The 21,801-nt window shown below is 36.8% G+C and overlaps 1 protein-coding gene across 3 annotated transcripts in view; it reads left to right on the plus strand.

Moving 5' to 3' along the window:
• The window catches only part of tbc1d23 (TBC1 domain family, member 23), an 89,377-nt gene extending 68,732 nt beyond the window's left edge, over positions 1 to 20,645 (plus strand). For 2 of the 3 annotated variants that reach the window (XM_059968630.1, XM_059968633.1), the window contains 7 exons: positions 6,517 to 6,626; positions 7,637 to 7,779; positions 8,511 to 8,555; positions 15,832 to 15,920; positions 16,634 to 16,769; positions 17,704 to 17,898; positions 19,745 to 20,645. In XM_059968630.1, the coding sequence (XP_059824613.1) occupies positions 6,517 to 6,626; positions 7,637 to 7,779; positions 8,511 to 8,555; positions 15,832 to 15,920; positions 16,634 to 16,769; positions 17,704 to 17,898; positions 19,745 to 19,826 (800 nt within the window). In that variant the 3' untranslated portion in view covers positions 19,827 to 20,645. The remainder of the gene's footprint in view (positions 1 to 6,516; positions 6,627 to 7,636; positions 7,780 to 8,510; positions 8,556 to 15,831; positions 15,921 to 16,633; positions 16,770 to 17,703; positions 17,899 to 19,744) is intronic. The other variant, XM_059968632.1, reaches the window with a different exon arrangement.
• Positions 20,646 to 21,801: the final 1,156 nt, after the last annotated feature.

A 21,801-nucleotide genomic window follows, 5' to 3' on the forward strand; every position in this document is an offset into this window, starting at 1 on the left:
CTCGCTCCCCTCTGAGTAAAAAAGGTTCCCCTTCATATTCCCCTTAAACGTTTCATCTTTCACCCTTAACCCATAACCTCTAGTTGTGATCTCACCCAGCCTCAGTGGAAAAAGCCTGCTTGCATTTACACTGTCTATTCCCCCTCATAATTTTGTATGCCTCCATTAAATCTTCCCTCAATCTTCTACTTTGTAGGGAATTCACTTGCTGATCCGTGTGCTAAGCTGGTTTGCCTTTCCTATAATACTCCTTGCATTAAAATGTATGCAACTCAGAACTTTAGTCCCACCATGCTTGACCTTATGATCCCTGACTTTGTAAGTAAGCTCAACATATTTCTCCACAACCACTCACTACCCTGTTCTGGCACAATGGTTCCCATCACTGACAACTCTAGTTTAACCCCTCCCCCCACTCCCATGAAGCACTAGCAAACTTTACTGCTAAAGTGTATGCCCCTCCAGTTCAGGTGCAAACTGTCCCTTTCGTTCAGGCCCCCTTTCTTGGAAGAAACCCCAGTGATCCAAAAATCTGAAACCCTCCCTCCTTCACCATCTCCATATGGTCTTCCTAAGAGACCTGAAATTATCAATATTTGCTTCCACCCACGTTATTGACATTTTCTTCTAAGAATTTGAATTTTCACCCAACTAAGTATAAAGGCAAACAATATTAAATATCAAATTCTAATTTGTTGTTATGATTGCAGAAGGGATTTTTCAGTTCATATTTCTGTAGTTACCTAGCATTATTTGCAATGTGTATGGTAATATCAAAACAACAGGATTCTCCCAACTGCCAATTCTACATCGGTAACCAAGAGATTGAACAAAAGGCCAATTTTAATTACCTTGGTAGCTTTACATAACAAGATGTTAGAAGTAAAGTAGAAATAAAAAGAAGAATTGCCATTGCCAAAACCAACTTCCAAAAAATGAAACCCATTTTTACCAACAGACATATTTCTATGACAACAAGGCTTAGGCTACTAAAATGTTACAGCTGGTCAATCTTGCTGTATGCTTCCGAAACATGGACTGTAACACCAAAACTCCAAAGAAACTTAGAAGCAACAGAAATGTGGTTTCTTAGAAGAATGCTGAAAATATCATACAGAGATCGGGTAACCAATGAGACAGTACTCCAACATGCCCATACAAAAAGATCTTTAATGAGAACATTAAATGAGAGGAAACTTAATTTCCTGGGCCATGTCATCAGAAAGGGAAAAATCGAATGCCTTACATTACAAGGCTGTGTGCCTGGGAAACGCGGAAGAGGAAGGCAAAGAAGAAAATATGGACACCGAAAGAACTAACAAATCTAAATGTGCGAGATCATTGTCGCCGCAAGGGATCTTTCGATGTGGACGGCCATGATCGCCCAAGTGTGTAACATGCAAGGCACATGATGAAGAAGTTGCATTACAACACACTCGAAGTCAACGTAGATGTTAGCAATTCCAGCAATCACTTTCCTGACATATACTGAATGTATTGCACCTATGATTTTCTGATTCGTTGCATTTATCTCACTAGCATTCCACAGAAGACAAGCTCCATTTGTTAAAGAATAGGAACTAATTGCTATAGCTTAATTCTAATTATAACTCTTTATCTGAGAAGTGTACTTTGGATAATTAGGTAAATAACATACTGTAGATGGAAGATAACTAGAAAGTTTCTAAACAAGATTTATTTCATAATGGTAGCATTATGTTTTAAAACTGTTACCTTGAGGCAACCCATAAACGAGTATAATGTACAACTAGAGACAACTGGATAGTTGAATAAAAATTGTGCTCTATGATGCATCTAAATAGCCACTTTGATTTGTTACAATTGTTGAATGAGGAAATCTTTAATGTGGAATGATATTCTGTTAAGTGGACCTCTCTTCAAATCGAAGGGAAAATTTATTTTATATAATCCAAAATATATATTGAATTAACAACTTATAAAAGTTTAATTCTTGCCAAAAGTTACAATGCATTTTTGCTCCTTGAGGCAGTGTACTAAGTTGCATACACAGAAATCCTTAAATTTATATATTTTAACTGATTTATACAGATGTCAATATTTACTGATGATGCTACCTTTTTAATTTTAACATATTATAGTACTCAGTGTGAGGTTTCCTGTCCTGCCATCCTGGACTTGAAATTATGGTGTTATGTAACAAATAAGTAGCCCTCTTTTCACCAGCTGTAATTTTCCTTTTCTTTAGAATTTTAAAATTATGCAAAGCATTCTGGGAAGGCTCTGATACATTTGGTGTCCTTGGTTGCTGTTGGAAGCTGCATTCCTTTTTTTAAAAAAGCCCATTTTCTGCAAGTCATTTCTACCTTGGGGTTCAAGACTGTCCTAGAACAACCTTTTTATTTTCAGATATAATGTAGTGGTGAAGTACAGAAAACAGTATAATTGCACAAATACGCTGCATTTGACGTATGCTCTTTTATTAATTGGTGAACTCACTAGAAAAGACATTAGCCAATTATACAGTATTTTCAGAAATGGAAAGGGTTGAGTCATAGTTGAAGCTGTATAAGTTAAAGCTGTATAAGATATCAGATTTGTATTAACGTACAAAAGTTTTGTTTCACATGTAATTTCAAATATTCATTTGTAACATTATTGTAGTTCTTGTATTCAATCTTGAATATTTAGAAAGAGCTCTTTGGTGAGCTGCTCTGTGAGCAATGGCTAGTTTTGCCTGACACAGATGGTTATATTGACTCCAGAGGGATGTGTAAGAGACGACTATCTACGATCTTCAGTTGTTGGATACAAGTCAAGAATAGAAACACCAACAGTTCTTTCCTCTCACAACAAAGCCGACTTGAATTATTTTGTCATTACCCGGATTAAGATCATTTGATATGGAGTTCCACTTTCACTTCTTCGCTTCTCATCTGCCTATCACATCCTTCTGGTGCTCCTCTTTCCCTTTTATCTATTGTCCACTATCATCTCCTGTCTGATTCATTCTGCTTCAGCCCTTTACTTTTTCCACCTATCATCTACCCTGCCCCCCCCCCCCCCAGCCTCGTTCATCCTCACCTCACTCACCCAACTTCCCCCTCACCTGGTTTCATCTGTCACCTGCCAGCCTGTATTCCTTTCTCTTCTCTCCTCACCCACCCCACCTTATTTACTGTATGGCTTCTACTCCCTTCCTTTCCTGTTCTGATGAAGGATCTTAACCCGAAGTGTTCACTATTTATGCTTCTGCATAAAAGTTGCCTGACCTGCTGAGTCCCCCTAACGTTATGTGTGTGTAATTCAGTAGTGTTTGAATTGAACCTAGTTTCTTATTGGATTCAGCTTCGTAAGAGTATTATAGTCTGTTAATGATAATATACGATTTGGACTGGTAATTATCATCCTAAACTAAACATCCAACTCACCATAGAGCCCTACGGAATGGAAACAGGCCCTTCACCAGACTGTGTCCATGCCAAAAATCAAGTGCAAGTACACATTTTTCATTCCCATCAAATCTCTGAAATTTTCCTGCCATCTGTGTGCACCAGGGCCAATTTAAAATTGACCAGTGAGCCCATCAGCCAGAACAAACTCCTTCAGGATGTGGGAGAAACCAGTGCACGTAGGGAGAAACATATAAATTGCACTCAGGCACCCCATGTCAGGATACAAGTCTGACAGCCATGATGAGTGGTTAGTGCTGAAATTTAATCCCATCTATTACATTTTATGCTCAGTATATTTCCCTTTATTTTAAAAATATATTTTCAATCATTTTGGTATTAATGGAAATGTTTAACATTCATCAGTTTTGTAACACATGACATGCCAGAAAACTTGAAAATTTATCAGAAACTTCAGAGAAAGTTGTCTTCACCATCTCCTGTATTTCAGGATATATTTCTCCCAACAGCTACAGATAATTTTGCCCTGAGTATATTTTTAAACTTTGCATGTATCGACTACCTTCAAGCTTTGCTTTTGCTCACTGCAAAGGAAACCAAAAACTTGACTTCTGTCTTTCTCTGGGTTTGGGAATTGACCAGATCAACCTAATCAACCGACAATCAATCTACAATGTACTTTTCCCACAAAAGTTAAATAATTTAATGATGGGACATTACACTATATTTTAATTAGTTTTTGGGGGAAGATTTTTTTTAAACTTCAGTTTTTAACAATCTAGCCAATATTTTACAGAAATCCACTGAGGCCAGTTACTCAGAAGTTGATCATTATTTTACTTTGAATGTTAAAATATTGATCCCTAAGGTCAGAAATTACTAATCATAATTGACATTGGGGTTGTCAACAGACCATTTTGTGTACAGAAATTATCTTGATGCACTTCATCAAAGCATAGATAATTCAATTGAAAAAATGCTTTGATCTTTCGTCATGGGGGGCTGAGGGAGAGATTTATTTCACTGATTAGTCCTCGCACGCAGTCCAGTTACAAAGCATGGAACCTTGATATACATTTGTAAATGGGGTACAGCATCTCCACCAATATATCCACAGTTATCACGCTTGACCAGTCCAAGAGGAGGAAAAGTGTGATCAATTGCTCCTAACATCATTGTTCTTGCACGATCACCTGGTGCATAGAAATCCCTGGATTTGTGGTCTCAGGCCTAATGTATCCCTTTGTTCATTTACAAGCTTGGTTATCATGGTGGTGGTACTAGATCAGACCAGCAATCTTCAATTACTACGTTCCTCATGTGCCTTTTGGTGTCTCTTATCTTGTACTCAGTACACCAGATCTGATTATTTAGTTAAATAGAATACCTCCTTTTTTATAACAGTAAAAAGCTTAGTTCTTTTAGTCGAAATAGTTTAATTTGTTACAAAGGGAAAATAGTGGAATCTTCAGTGATTGGATTTCATTTATTTTGTTAGCATTTAATACACCCTTTAAAGTGATAAGGTACCCCAGGCAAGGCTTATTAAGAAAGTAAGGAGGCATGGGATCCAAGGGCACCTTGCTTTGTTTACCCACAGAAGGCAGAGAGTGGTTGTGGCTGAGTCGTATTCTGCATGGAGGTTGGTCACCAGTGGTGTGTCTCAGGGATCTGCTCTGGGACCCCTTCTCTTCGTGATTTTTATAAATGAACTGATGAGGAAGTGGAGGGATGGGTTAGTAAATTTGCTGATGATACAAAGATTGGATAGTGTGGAGGGCTGTCAGAGGTTACAGTGGGACATTGATAGAATTCAAAACTGAGCTATGTGGCAGATGAAGTTCAACCCAGATAAGTGTGAGGTGGATCATTTTGGTAGGTTAATTATGATGACAGAGTATTGTATGTGGAGGATCAGAGGGATCTTGGGGGCTGAGTCCAAAGGACACTCAAAGCTGTTGCGTTGGTTGACTCTGTGGTTAAGAAGGAATAAGGTGTATTGGCCTTCATCAATCGTGGGATTGAGTTTAAGAGACGAGAGGTAATGTCACAGCTATATAGGACCCTGATCAGACCCCACTTGGAGTACTGAGCTCAGTTCTGGTCACCTCACTACAGGAAGGATGTGGAAACTATTAGAAAAGGTGCAGAGGAGATTTAGAAGATTGTTGCCTGAATTGGGGAGCATGACTTATGAGAATAGGTTGCGTGAATTCGGCCTTTTCTCCTTGGAGCAACGGAAGAGGAGAGGTGACCTGATAGAGGTGTATAAGATAATGAGAGGCATTGATTGTGTGGATAGTCAGAGGCTTTTTCCCAGGGCTGAAATGGCACACAAGAGGGCACAGTTTTAAGGTGCTTAGAAGCAAGTACAGAGAAGATGCCAGGGGTAAGTTTTCAACACAGAGAGTGCTGAGTGTGTGGAATGGGCTGCTGGCGATGGTGGTGGAGGCGGATACAATAGGGTCTTTTAAGAGATCCTGGATAGGTACATGGAGCTTAGAAAAATAAAGGGCAATGGGTAACCCTAGGTAATTTCTAAAGTAAGTACATGTTTGACACAGCACTGTGGGCCGAAGGGCTTGTACTGTGCTGTAGGTTTTCTATATTAAAGGATTTGATGCAATTCTCAAATTTTAATATTTCCAATTCATAACATTTTAAAATTTCTATGAACTTTGCAAGATCTGTAAAGATGGCTAAAATAGTAAATGAGACATTCCTCCATAGTTCACAATACACTTTGATAAAATTTCACTGTACTAAATTATGATTCACTTCAAAAAATTATTTCAATTATCGTCACCTATGGCACAAATTAATTAATTCACTGAAGAGCAGTGTTTCTTATGTTCGTAATACATCCATAATTAACTGCAATAAAATTGTCACTTGTAATAATACATTATTTCACCACTTTTAATGAGGAAACTTAACACCCCATCATAATCAATTAAGGAACTAACCATGATTGATGAGTAGTCTGCATTTGATCTGATTAAATTGAAAGGTGGTTCTAGTGAACAGCACTCTTTTATCAGGATATCTGAAGATTATTCTTGGGCATATATTTAATTGGTTTATTTGAGTATTGTCAGTGTCTATAAGATGCACTGTCTTGCAGCTTTGCAGCAGCACCTTGTAGACATAAATGTAGATGGAACAGAAAATGGCTACGGTCACTGGATTGTTAGTACTTCTGGATCACGTGGAAGTATCTCTTCCTCTGCTGATGTAAGTACATTATCCTTCATGTTTATTTAAATTAAAATTATTGGTTAAGGTTGCAGCACTTCAATATTTCAGTTGAAGTCAAGCATGAATTTTGTAAATACAGCATTGATTTAAAACTAAAAACTACCTCTTGGTTTACAATTGCATATGGTACTGCATCTTTCAGTCTTCACTTTTTCTGGACAGTGTCTCTATTCAGTCTGGATCGGGGTGGCACCAGTGTGCAATATGTACCCATCCAGTTCTTCCACACCAGAATTTTCCAATTTCATCACTTGTTTAAAAAAGGACTGATATTTTTCATTAATTAATCCTAATAAAATAGGAGTAAAAGTCAAAGCATGCACTTCCTCTAAAACTAGGATGCATATTCAAAACAACCTCTGCTAATTTATTGACTTGCAACTCATTTTTCAGGTCCAAAGTAAATAAACATAAGAGGTCTGCACCTTCACATCTTGTGATGAACTTGGAGGAGCTTTAATTGGTGCCTGGAAACAAAATGACTGAGATTTTATTTGAATTGAATTGCTGATATTATTGGGCAAATAAAATGATTCTGCGTTGCAATGTCCTGCTGAAAATTATCTGTTCATCTTGTATCTGCTCTTAAGCTCTTTTCCTCAACTTAATTTTGTTTTCAATGATGCATATTCAAATGCTCAAGTGTAGTTCTGATTGAATACTGAGGCTTAATTTCAGTTACAAAATTTCATCTTACTGTAAATTAGTTTTCCAGAATAAATACAGCAGTAACTGAGCACTTTAATTTTTTTGATGTTTTTGAACATCAGTGTGGCATTGTCTGATTAACTTGGTGATCATCTAGTTCAATGCTGAATCATCAAGTGAATGATCAACAGCTACATGTATTTTTTCAAAAACATTCTTATTTCTGCATAAAACCTCAATCCAGATTTCTCATGCAGCCTGAACTTGCTAACAACTTGTGCTGTAAGCAAAACATCAAGTGCTGTGTTTTAATTATATTTCACTGAATACTTTTGCAGGGTGACTCCCCAAATGGTTCAGGCGATGGAAGGGGAGTGAAGTCATTAGTCAACAAAATGACATTTGCCCTGAAGTCTAAGTCAGTAAATGTAAAGGAGAAAGTGATCAGTTTTATTGAGAATACATCTGTACCAGTTGAAAGGTAATGGAGGACAATCTGGGTTTTCATATAAAATATTACTGTATGGACTGAGAGGTAGCTTGTGTGTTAATTTAAATAGCTCTTCCCACTGTTTGGAGAAAATTCCATTTTGCTCACCTTCAAAAATCTAAAAAGGAAGGCAGTATGGCCTTGCCTAACTTCCGTTTATATTATTGGGCAGCTAATATTTGTTGTCTTACTTTTTGGTCCTTCTTTCATAATCAGTCTGACTGCCCAAAATGGGTGGCAGTGGAGTTGAACTCGACTAAGGATCTCTCCGTTTCTGCACTTCTTGGATCTGCACTTTCTTGTCACTTGCCCAGACTAATTGTTAATCCTTTTATTAGACATACTCTGAGAATATGGGCTCTGTTCAAAAAATATAATGGCCTTCATGTTTTCTCTCTCTCGTCCTATTTTACACAATCATCTTTTCCTACCTTCTATGCAAGACTCAACATTTCATGATTGGTGTAGAAATTTCCATTTAAATAACTTTTCAATTTAACAGAGCTTCTATTTCCAATTTAGGAACCTGTTTGCTTGTGCAATCTATTATTCATGCATATATTCTGTACATGTATATCCAAATGGTGCAAACTGAGAATTATTTCATCTTTTGAATGAGAATTATATCATTTTAATTATCTTCTGTCATTGTTAGCTTTCATTTTTAATTATTTTGAGCTTTTGAAATTTACTGTTTTTCTTTCTATGATGAACTGAAATAGAAAGACTTTTCAACTTCCTTGGCCAGAAAAGGTGAACCTAGCTTGGTAAGATGGTATTCAGAATAGCTTGCCAACTTCTGATCTGTGTACCTCAGCATGTTGCGCAAGCTCTTTGTATTTCTCCTTCATTGTTGCTTTGCTGCATTTTCCTGCACCTTGAGCAACAAATATGTGTTTGAATTTCTACTTGTCAAAAGACAGAGCTGCTATTGCTTTTCCTCAAGGTAACCATGCTAATAAATTAAAATGTTTAAATAACATTTTAAGTTATATTTCACCTTATCTGGCATTCTGGGGGTCTTGCAAAGTACTCTACTGCAGTGTTCATTCTTCCATTATTAAGTTCCGCTACTTGTTTTGCTATTTCTGTGCTTTGTGTGTGTTTTTTTAATATATTTGCCAATTGTGTAACCACAACTCAAATTATTAATGTCTAACAATAAATGTATGCTGAGTTATTTCTTTAAGTTTCTGCAGTTTACACTACTGTATGGGTATAAGTAATGCTAGATAATTGATTATTCATGCTAATTGACATCCTAATAAGATCTAGCTTCAATATGGCACGAAACCAATAGGATGTGGTTGTCTTTTGGCCATCCTCTGAACTGAGCAAATAAACCACTCGGTTCAAGGGCATTATGAAGAGGCTGTATGTGTAAATTCCGGCCTGGCTAGTGATATATGTAGTTGAAGAACAGATACAAGAAGCTCATTGTTTCCATCTTCAGACTCAAGGTATATGAGATAGCGCATTAGTGTGACTGGAAGATTGCCTTACAGGAAGTGGTAGATACAAATAAGTTTCTTCTCTGGTAGCAAGATATAATGAGTACAATTTTACAGAAATCAGTATTAGTGGAATAAATGGAGGCTAAATTTTCTGCTGATAGAAAGTCACAAGGTAAATTTTGTAGAAGACGTCAACAGGTTATATTCAAAAGGTACATTTAATGTTAGAGAAATGTATACAATATACATCCTGAAATTCTTTTTCTTTGCAAACATCCATAAAAATAGAATAGTGTCCCAAAGAATGAATGACAGTTGAATGTTAAAACCCACAGGCTCACTCCCTCCCTAATAAGGGGAAAAATGTCATCCCATTTCATAGCGAGAGGGAAAACATAACAAACACCTCACTGATTTATGATGTTAGTAGTCTGTTGCGTTGCTTTTTCTGACCTCTGCACACAGATTCAGCCGCAGGGTTCAGGTCTCTGGATGTACAGTCCAGGCAGCTAATCTGCCTCTCCCAATGTTCCGTGTTCTCCCTTGATGCCTCAGTTAGGGGTATCAGCCTTGAATCAGCCCATCTCCAGGGCCACAAAAATCCGGCACCCTGAAGCCACGCTAGTCTTCCAGGCCACATCCTTGAGATATCAAAAAGCAGCCAGTCGTGAGGCCCTGAGAGCAGGTCCTATTCCCACAGAGAATGAAGTCAGAGTGTAACTCCAGATCAGGATCTTCAAAAGAACCTTGAAAGGGGAAAAAAGAGATATCAAAGATAGACATAGAGTTGTTTCTGAAGGTGAAAGCAAAGGAGTCCCCATTTAATGCCATCTTGACTTAAAATGAGGCATATGTGGATAAAGATCTGACAAACAGAATATAATGCAAGAAATAATAGTATTTTCTAAATTATCAAGAAAAATTATGGTGGGAGATTATAGAGCAAATATAAAGCTTCCATGTGCATTATTTGTAAAACACTACATGTAGACATAGCAAGTAATTGTACAACTAATAAGGTTATACGTCAACTATATATGGAACGGGCAGGATTGCACCTTGAAGTTTTGTGTATTGGATTCCTTATTTAAGCAAGGCTGTTACTACTTTGGAAGTAATTCAAGAAGGTAGCAATGGGGGATAATGAAATAGCGAATGATCCAAATAAGTATTTTGCATCAGTCTTCATGGTGGAAATATGGTAGAAGTTCCAGATGTCAGGGGGCATGAAGTGTGTGAAGTTACCATTTCTAGAGAGAAGCTTCTTAGGAAACTGAAAGGTCTGAAGGTAGATAAGTCACCTGGGCCAGATAGTGTACACCCTCGGGTTCAGAAAGAGGTGACGGAAGAGATCATGGAGGCATTAGTAATGATCTTTCAAGAATCACTCAATTCTGGAATGGTTCCAGAAGAGTGGAAAATTGCAAGTGTGTCACTCCAATCTTCAAGAAGGGAAAGATGCAGAAAAAAGGAAATTATAGACTAGTTAGTCTGACCTCAGTGGTTTGGAAGATGGAGGAGTCGATTATTAAAAAAGTGGTTTTGGAGTACTTGGAGGCATTTGATAAAATAGGCTGTAGTCAGCGTGGTTTCCTGAAGGGAAAATCTTGCCTGATGAAACTGTTGGAATTCTTTGAAGAAGTACAAGAAGCATAGACAAAGGAGAATCTGTTGGTGTGTGTTTGGATTTTCAGATAGTCTTTGGCAAGGTGCCACACATGAGGCTGTTTAACAAGCTAAGAGCCCATTGTATTACAAGGAAGATACTGGAATGAATAAAGCAGTGCCTGACTGGCAGGAGGCAAAGTGTGGGAATAAAGGGAGCCTTTTCTGGCTGGCTGCCAGTGACTAGTGGTGTTCCACAGGGGTCAGTGTTGGGACCAATTCTTTTTACATTATATGTCAGTGTCTTAGATGATGGAATTGATGGCTTTGTTGCAAAGTTTGAACATGATATTGAAGATGGGTAAAGCAGCAGGTAGTTTTGTGGAAGTAAAGAGGCTACAGGAGGACTTAGATTAGGAGAATGGTTAAAGAAGTGGCAAATGGAATGCAGTGTCAGGAAGTGTATGGTCATGCACATTGGTAGAAGAAATTAAAGAGTTGACTGTTTTCTAAAATGGAGAGAAAATACAAAAATCTGAAGTGCAAAGGCACTTGAGAGTCCTTATGCAGGATTCCCTGAAGATTAATTTACTGGTTGAGTCTGTGGTGAGGAAGACAAATACAATGTTAGCATTCGTTTCAAGAGGACTATAAAAGCAAGGATGTAATGTAGAGACTTTATAAAGCATGGTGAGGCATCACTTGGAGTATTTATTTTTTTTAATATTTATTTATTGAATTTTCAAAATTACAAAGAATAAATGTAAAAGTAAAATAGTAAGAAAGATAATATTAACCCTCCCCCCTCCCCTTAACCCTTCCCCCCCCAACCCTTATCTGAAGAAAGAAAAAAGAAAGAAGAAAAAGATTGCCTGGATATCGGAGGATCCCCACATGCTTCATGGAGTTCAAAATAATTTTGATACTTATTTTTTATTTTCCCCAATTACTATAATTTTATCTTCAAAGGACCTATGTATTTAATCCTATCTTTTGTAAGTATGGGAGCCAAATTTTCAAAAATATATCATATTCATTTCTTAACTTATATGTAATTTTTTCAAATGGAATACAACTATGTATTTCATTATTCCAATGATCCATAGTTAAATATAAATCAGATTTCCAACTAACTGCGATAACTTTTTTGGCTACTGCCAATGCAATTTTTATAAATTTTTTCTGATACTTGTTCAATTTAAAGAACTTTAATCCAAAATAGGCTTATTCCTTTTCCAATGGACAATAAACTTTTACATAATTGGTTCCAAAAGGGGATTAAATATATAGGTGATTGTTTTGAAGGAGGTATATTGATGTCGTTTGATCAATTAAAAAATAAATATAAAATATCAAATAACACTCTTTTCTGTTATTTTCAATTAAGAGCCTATTTACGAAAAAAGCTGGGACAAACAATGTTGATGCCAAAACCTAGTGAAATAGAAATATTGATTCAGAAAGGAAAAATTAAAAAATTTACATCTTGTATGTATAATTTGATACAAAAGCAAATAATTAAATTAGGAATTCATAAATCAAGACAAAAATGGGAATCTGATTTGAATGTTAAAATTGATGGGAAAAACTGGTCAAGATTATGTTTTGATAGTATGAGAAATACAATAAATGTTTGACTTAGATTAATACAATATAATTTTTTACATCAATTATATATAACACCACAGAAAATAAATAGATTAAATTCAATTATGTCTGACCAATGTTTTCGATGTAATCAAGAAATTGGTACCTTTTTACATTCTACTTGGTGTTGTTTTAAAATTCAACCATTTTGGATAAATTTAAGACTTTTATTGGAACAAATTACTGGAGTACAACTTCCACATAGTCCACTATTATTTTTATTAGGAGACATTGAAAGGACAATACCGAAACTTAAATTGAACAAGTATCACTTGGAGTATTGTGAGCAGTTTTGGGCCCCTTATCTTAGGGAGAATGTGCTGAAGAGCATTTGATGACTCTGGGGCCTGTATTCATTGGAATTCTGGAGAATGAAGGGTTACCTCATTGAAACCTGTCGAATGCTAAAAGGCCTTGATAAAGTGGATTTGGAGAGGGTGCTTTTTTATGGTAGGAGTATCCAAGACCAGAATAGAGGAGCGTCCTTTTAGAATAGACATGAGAAGGGATTTCTTTAGCCAGAGAGTGGTGAATCTGTGGAGTCCAAGACCGTATGTATTTTTAAGGCAGGGGTTGATAGATTCTTGATTGGTCAGGGCATGAAGGAAATGGGGAGAAAGCGGGAGATTGGGACTGAGAGGAAAGGAAAATTGATCAGCAGTGATGGAGTGGCAAAGCAGACACGATGGGCCAAATGGCCTAATTCTGCTCCTATCTTTTCTAGTCTTATGGTCTAAAAAAGGTGTACTAGACTAATGCTAGGACTGTGCAGGGTATTTTATGTGGAAGGCTTATATGGGCTAGGCTAGTGTCCATTGGAATTTAGATAATTCAACTGAAGCTGCTTTTAAAAAAAGGAAGAGTCACCTATTTCAGGCAGAGATGTAGTGCAACTTTTTATCTTGAGTATTGTGATTCTGTGGTACACTTTTCCTCAAAGGATAATGGAAGCAGTGTCTTTGAATATTTCTTATTCAAAGGAATAAGAAATTCCTTTGTGCTATTCCTGCATGGACAGAGGTAGGTGCTGAAAGGGTTCTGGGGTTAGCCTGGAATGCACTGTAAGTGTTATAGTCAGATCAGCCATGATTTTATTGTATGCAGAATGGGCCTAATCTGTTCATGTGTTCAGGTTCACACGTACAGTTTTTAAATTATAGTTCTGCAAAGAATTACATTCTTCTACATGTAATTAGCTATGATGAAGAGATTGAAATTTGGCTTCACACTTGATATTAATACTTGTGAAGCCCCCCTCCCTTGTCTAGGCATCTCTGGAAATGTGAAAATACTGGTAGCCCCTCAATGGTGGCCACTGGATTCTGGGGCAATAAACCCACCTTTCTCCGGCTTTGTACACCTAAGTTGTATATGACTTTGGTCCGCCAAATCAGTGAGATTGGAGTGTATCGCACACCCAAACCCGGGTTTCTTTGAATGCTGTGTGATTTGCTGCCCTGTAATAGCCAATCAGCATAAAATAATAGATCACACACTGCACACAATTTATAAAGAAGTATATTTGTGCATGATAATTTAGCCAAAGCGTTAGTAAAGAAAAGAAAGAAAAAATCCGAAAGGGCCCATTATAACTATGCACAGGTTGGAGCTCAAATCTTCCTGAAGCCATATTCACCTCGGCAGACCTCCCCATCTGGGCTCGATCGAATCACATTTCCCCACTGGATCAAATCCTATGACTAGTTCTTTCCAGCATCTTCTCTCTCCATCTCCACCCCCCCCCCCCCCCCAAAGCAAAGTCCAAGACCAACCTTCATGGCCCTCACAAAACCTCTACCCCAGCGTTCTCTGGAACCTTCTCCCAGTTCTACCATTTTAACTGGGTGACACATATTCCTAAGCATCCCTTATCTTCACCAGTAACCCAAACAGGCTGAAAGCAGAACAGACTACTCTAACAGAACTGCCAAAATAAAATGCCTACAGCATGGTAGTAAAATTGTGAACCAGGACGTTACACTTGTTTATTCAATATGCTTTTGATTCTGTACTGTAACCTCAGTTTATCCTTGGTTTGGTTATCCTTGGTTTGGTTTGGTTGACAGGTGTCATAATCGATCAAGAAGTTGTGTTTTTTTTTAAATTTCCCATGAAAATGGAACTGTAAAGTATGAATGCTTATATTAGAGACTGCACAAAGTCTTATTAAAAGGTTAAAGTCTTTTGTTATTGTAGGGAGAGGTATAATTGCTTTTTCATTAATGGTAGGTTTGCATGGGTATTTCCTTTCACTTGTGTCTCACTAATCACGTGCTTTCCTGATTTTGTTATTTGTTACAAGGATGAATTTACACACACTGCATAAAATTTAATCAAAGGTTGCTGCTCACAGTTTTCAATTGTGGAAGGAATAGTTTTCCTTGAAATGTTTTTGTTGTCTTATTTCACAATTTTTGCCTTACCCCAGCACAACCACTGTCCCAATCTCTGCCTCCAGCTCCACAAGATTAACTGCTGATTCGTCGCCTATGATTTTGAGGTTGTGATTAAGGCAGAGCTGTCAACATTTATTGTAATTAAATTGTGAAACTGACAATTGCTTAGTTGCACTTATGCACAGCTAAACACAAAAACTCAGTTATTATTGGTGATTTCATTCTCCCTCCATCGATACAGTTTTTTAATCTTATCAGGGGTGCTCTTCCTACAAGACATAATTATATAAATATATAATTATAATCAGACTTGTAATGTTTTCTTACTGTAACAAATTCAGATTTTTTAAGCATTATTTAATTAGATGATGGTGACTTAATGAAATGTGGAGCCTTAACTACAATATTCTTTCTGGCCATTAAAAATAATTTTACGTGTGCACAGTTGTATTCATTTTTTTTAATCATTTGTATTTTAAAATGTTTTGATATATTGCCATCCACTATAATTTCAAGGGTTCTGATTGTCAATTTGCCCACCAAAAAATGTTTAAACTGTTAATTAAATATAGCGCCTTTTACATCTTGCTTTTTATCTTTGAGAGATCTTCAATGCAATTGTCTATTCAGCTTGCCTGACATTTCATTGCTTTTGGCAGGGGCTGGAGTTGACTTTTCACCACTTGTGCAAAATATTTGGATTTTACCAAAAATACAAAGCAAGCCAAAAATCTTGAGCTTGTGCCATCAAGCATCTTCCAATGTGAAACGTACTTGATAAAATTTATGAATGTTAATTTACCTTGCTCTCTGTTCAATTACTGGGCTATCTGTGTTACTGTAAAGACTCGTTCTGTAATTTTACTTAAGCCTTCATGTGGCATACTATTTGGCTTTCTTTTTTGGAAATTTTAGTTACTAACTGCTGTTTCCCTTCGCAGGCACGTAAGCAGCAGTGACAGGGTAGGAAAGCCCTATCGTGGGGTAAAGCCTGTCTTCAGTATTGGAGATGAAGAAGAATATGATACAGGTAGTTAAATCTCCAGTTAATAAGGTAGTTCAACTGAGTGAATAAGTTGATCTTTTATTTATTTAAAAAAAAGTTATTTCCAGATAATTTTCAGGTGATGAAGAATAATAATTATGAAACATTATTACTCTCTTGTGTGTTTCTTTTGTACTGTTACAAGAATCACCCCTTGTAATAATGATCGGTGAGGCACAGAACATTTGTACCTACTGACAAGTAACATTGTTTCAACTAAAAGTACCAATTCTTTGGGCCTTTGTATCTGCTGTGATTGGCAAGATGCAGGATCCAGGAGCAATTCTAGTCTTACTGATGTGACTGAGATTGGGAATTTTGCTCAGGGCAATATTTCAACTATGTCAGAGATGAACTCCGTAGAAGCTGGCATTGGTAATGTGGCTTGCTTTCGTAGATATTATATATAGGTGTTCTTAAAACATGCATTTTGAAATTCAATTATAATTCTTCCAAACTGAAAGCGTTGTTTGTTTGAGAGATACAAGATTCAATTGCTGGTATCACAATAAAGTCCACTACTGTTAAATGTTTATGTATTCTTGAAATATATGTATGAAAATGCATATAAGGGACCTGTAATAAATCATGAATCAACAGATAACTTTTGAAGGGACTATAATGTTTATTTATGCTTTGTTTTTGGTTCTTTTAATGGAATACTTTAATTTAGATTTTTGTCTTCATTTATCTAATAGATGAAATTGATAGTTCTTCCATGTCTGATGATGATCGCAAGGAGATAGTAAATATTCAGACATGGTTGAACAAGCCTGACATTAAATACCACTTCCCATGTAATGAGGTGAAAGAGACGGGACATATGTTTCCAAGGTGTGTAATGAACAATATATCTGTTAATTTGTATATTTTTAGAGATATTAGATGTTTAAACATATAAATTTTGCTCTAATTTATAGAACATACAGTACAGGCCCTTTATATCAATCTTTTAACCTTCTCCAAGATCAGTCTAGCCCTTCCCTTACAAATAGTCCTCTATTTTTCTTTTGATGTGTCTATCTAAAAGTTTCTTAACTGTCCCTAATAAACCTGCCTCTACCACCACCCCTGACAGTGCATTCCATTCACTTATCATTCTCTGTATTTAATTTAACAAATGACAACAATTACCTCTAACATTACCCATATTCTTTACTCCAATCACCATAAATTTATGCCCTCTTGTATTAGCCATTGCTTCCCTAGGAGAAATAAGCTGATTGTCCACTCTATCAGCCTCTTTTTTGAAGGATTTAATATATCTTCCCACGTAGAAGGCTGGTTCCCTTTTGACAATTGCCTCAAATTAACAATTCACAATTGAGCATTTAGAATATTCTTGATGAAATATTTGTGGATATTCTTTCAAACAAGAAAAAAGAAACTTTGGAAAAAATGTCAATGGCCTTGGTTCAGCCAATATTCTCTTATTCCAGTTCAAATCTGAATGTTATATGCAACACTGCAGATCCTGGTCTTGGGGGCGGGGGGGGGGGGGGGAGTTTTCAAGGATATCATTAATGTAAATTTGCAATACAGTGTATCAGTAACATCCCAGTGATCTTGCATGTGATCGCATCTAGTTTGAGATCGCTAACACCTAATCTAAACTTTATGCAACTATTTTCGTCAGTAACCTGATGCAGAATTGACCACTAATGTAAACATTTTTGCCCTTTAAATCCTTCCATCATATTTTAATTGGAATTAAAGCAGTTGATAATGAATAATATTGCAACTGATTTCTTTTTATTTAATCCTTTAGTCACTTAATGGTAACAGCATCGCACATGTACTGTTTGCGAGAAATTCCATCTCGGAAAGGATTTGCTTACATCCAATCACGGCAGGCCTTAACTTCTATGGTAAAAATTACATCCAAGAAAAAGCACCCAGAGTTGATCACATTTAAATTTGGAAACAGCAATGTCTCACCAGTAGAGATTTTGGCTGTAGAAAGGTAAGATTATAAATTCATTTTGAGTTAGAACATGCAATGGATTGGATACTTGTTGCATGTGAACCAAAATTTGGTGAAGCGTGTGTGTCTTTTTGCAACTTGTTTTCTTTCCTTGAAGAATTTTAATGCCTTTTGAATTTTGCAGATGTAGCTCAGATAAATACATCAATGAAGTGGACATGGCAAACTTTCTCACAGAAAATAATAATTGCACAACCACAAATATATCAAGATATTAGACAACCAGACTAAGTTGCACAATATTTAAAAACTATAGCATGAGCCTCTGCATTCTATCCTTTCATCTCAATAAATACCTCTTGTGACACTGCTTACAGCAAGCTAGAGATGCAGTTGCATTGACATTTTTGTGAAGTGCAGGAGCACTGCAGGACCTTTAACTTAATAAATCAAACTTCATTTTTGCTTGTTTATTCTGAGACTGGCAAGAATATAAGTTCAATATTCTGTTAATTAACCAGTCCATTCTGGTGAAATTGTACAATTTAAATATTTTTCAATTGACAATTCCCTGTAAAATGCAAAATATATCAATAGTATGTAGACGCGCTTATCAGTGCTGAAGAAAGTGATGGGATCATCAGTGCTCCAGGTGGTTGGGATTTTGATAGTATCAGAAGTGATCCTGGAGTTGTTAATGAGTAAGACTCCAGAGGGCACCAGTGAAGAACCTGCTGCTAACGTCACTGGAGCTCAGCAAAAGAGTGGTGGAAGAAGGTAGCCAAACAAAACCAGGTAGCTAACTCTAGCCAAATGGGGTTGGGCTTAAGAGAAAGTTGGATGCAGATGGCAGATTAAATTTGATCATTCATTGAATTCTACTGTCCCTCCAAAATATAGAGAGGATAAGGCCATGAGGCTGATGGTGCTAGGTGAGGCTGGTGGTTCCATACCCTGTTAACAATAGTTAACTTTTTTAACAATATTGTACAATAGAAATTGGTAACCAGCTGCAACCCTGCCTAGAGCAAGGATAATTTAGACTTGTGGATTTGTTTTAGAAAACATATCAAACTTGTTATAAATGTAGATATTCTCCTGCTGTCCATGTAACATTTTTTAAAAAGCCCGTGCACACTCTGCTTTGTCTCAATTTCATCTATATTATTAAAATATGCAGGATAAACCTCGAGCATTTATAACACTTGCTTCATGATTGTATTCATTATAGTCAGTATTGCAGCCAACCCCATCTGGATATCGAGTTACCTATGAGCTTGTAACTGATACTTTGTATATGGATTTTTAAGATATATCTGCAAATATTGAATTGTTTCATAATTGGCTTCCAGAAGTGAATGTGACTTTCCGCTCATCTTTCAAGTTCTCTCAGATTACAATAAATAGAAATATTGTGCTATTTTTTTCAATAAAATTAGTAAGAGGTTCTTACTCTTACTCTCCTATCCCTCCGCAACTTTAATGTGGTGGAAAGTAACTTCTTCAAAACCTTTATAGTCTTGAGCTACTGAACACTTACAAGCACCCAAGTTCTACCCCTCTGTGAGCATGGTTTAAACAATAACATCTTTGAGCTTGGGTAATATATAATTTGGTATACAAGTATTGTAAATGTTTTATGGACGAATATCTGTTAAAAATGGCCATATTACACCTTTTTGGGTGTGTCATCTCATTATGCCAAATGTAGTGAAAGATTGTGTGCTGGTTTTAATACGTATGCATCAGCATTTAATGTAGGTAGTAGAAAAACAAATTTGGTCATTAACCAGACTTTCAAGCTACCACTGATGACGCTGTCAACAAATTGTGATAGACAAGTTGTTTGTCAAATGCAAAAATATTTCACTTTTGTTCCCCACAGGTATTTAATACCAAATGCAGGAGACGCCACCAAAGCCATCAAACAGCAGATCATGAAAGTCCTCGATGCACTCGAAAGCTGATTAACGAGACAAGATGCTGCCTTCCAAAGTTGGAGACTGAAACAAAATGAGTTTAACATTTTCTTTCGGCTGATTAACTTAATGGTAATCCCCTTTCTGGCGTGGAACATCATAATATTGATCCAGATATATGGGTGTTCATTTGAACTTTTATGCAGCCCACACACGACGATGTGAATGGTTTTGAGAACTAAGCTCCTAAAATCTAGACTTTAATTGAAGGCAAAGTGTTCAGATTGTTTGAATTCTTAACTTATAATTGTTGGTGTTTTTCCAAACTATTTGATTTTGAAATGTCCTTAATACTTAATGTTGTCCCTGCAATTTAATAATCACTGTATAAAGATAACAGATTTTTCCTTGGATGTCTTTGTTTATGCACCTTAAGTTGTAAAGGATCTTTTAATACAGTGCAAAGGGATTACAATTATTTCCACTAGGCTTTCAGCATGAATATGCTCCTACCAGCCATACTCCATTTCATGCTTTCATAAGTTCTGTTTCTGAAATTCTTGATGCATCCTCTACCATGTGCCTACTTCAGTAGTGTAATTTTCAGTTAAACTGATGTGAAAAACTGATACTGGATGCCACCTCTGTTTATAAAGAGCTGTAAATAAGCTGGGGAAAAAATTGTAATTTTAGCATATGTTTGTCTTTGTCACTCAAAACTATTTAGTGTAATATAACTTGGCATTTACTGTACATGTAAAAAAAGGCTAATGTCAGGAATTTCTTGTTTACAAAGAATTGCCATTCAGAGTGTTAAACACTGACTTACTGCAGTATTTACAATAAATGTGTTTTGGATAAGTTAAACAGGAGATCTATAGTTTTTTTTTAGGTTTGTGACATTAATCTTTCCGAATTGAATAATATGGCTATATTCCACTTTAACTTGTTTAGCATTAAAAGCACATGTTCCAGCCTTTTTGCATGCCACCATTATAAAAATCCTTTTATTATCCAGAGTCTGTATTTTTAATAAAAGCAACTTTATCTTCTTCCAATTGCTGTCCTCCTTCTTCAAAGAACGGAACTTCTGTTCCTCCAGCATTGATGCAGCTCCCAGCTGCATCTCCTCCATTTCCTGGAGGAGATGCAGGTGCCATCCACACTCCAACCATCTTCCTGCCGCCTGAACAGGGATAGAGTTCATCTTGTCCTCTCCTACCACTCCATGAGCTTCCACATCCAGCACATCATTCTCCACAATTTCTGCCATCTTCAGTGGATCCTACCATCACTGCTTTCCCCAGGGATCATTCCCTCCATGATTCCTTTCACTTCCTCCCTTACCTCCATAGTCCTTCCAGGTGAGGCAACACTTCACCTGAATCTCTCTTGAGGTCATCTATTGTATCTAGTGCTCCCATTATGAACTCCTCTACATTGGTGAGGCCCAGTGTAAATGTAAACTGCTTTATTAAGCACCTCTGCCCCATCCACTAAAAGTGGAATTTCTCGGAGGCCAACCGTTTTAGTTCCTCAAAAAAAAAATTCCATTTTGGTATGTTGGTCCATGGCTGCCTGTTTTGCCGTGTTGAGGCTGCTCTTAGTGGAGGAGCAACACTGGATTCTGTCAAGGTAGCCTTCACTTTGTGGTATGAATATCAATTTCTCCTTTTATTTTCCCTCCCCTCTTCTATTCCCCAGTCTGATCTATTAACTCTTCTCACCTGCCCATCACCACCTCCTGGTGTCCCTCCTTCTTCCTATGGTCCACTCTCCTCTTTAAGATTCCTTTTTTCTCCAGCCCTTTGCATTTTCCACCTACTTGGCTTCACCCATTCATCTAGTTCTCCTTCCCCTAGCTTTTTATTTTGGCATCTTTCCCTTTTCCAGTCCCGAAGGAGGATGTTGGCCTGCAACAACTATCCATTCATTTCCATAGATGTGTTCTTTATATTAATACCTACCATGGGTTTCTAATAAAGAACCATATTCTGGAAGAACTTTTATTTAACAGCAACCG

This window comes from Hypanus sabinus, chromosome 4 (genome assembly GCF_030144855.1).
Source record: "Hypanus sabinus isolate sHypSab1 chromosome 4, sHypSab1.hap1, whole genome shotgun sequence".
Taxonomy (NCBI): Eukaryota; Metazoa; Chordata; class Chondrichthyes; order Myliobatiformes; family Dasyatidae; genus Hypanus; species Hypanus sabinus.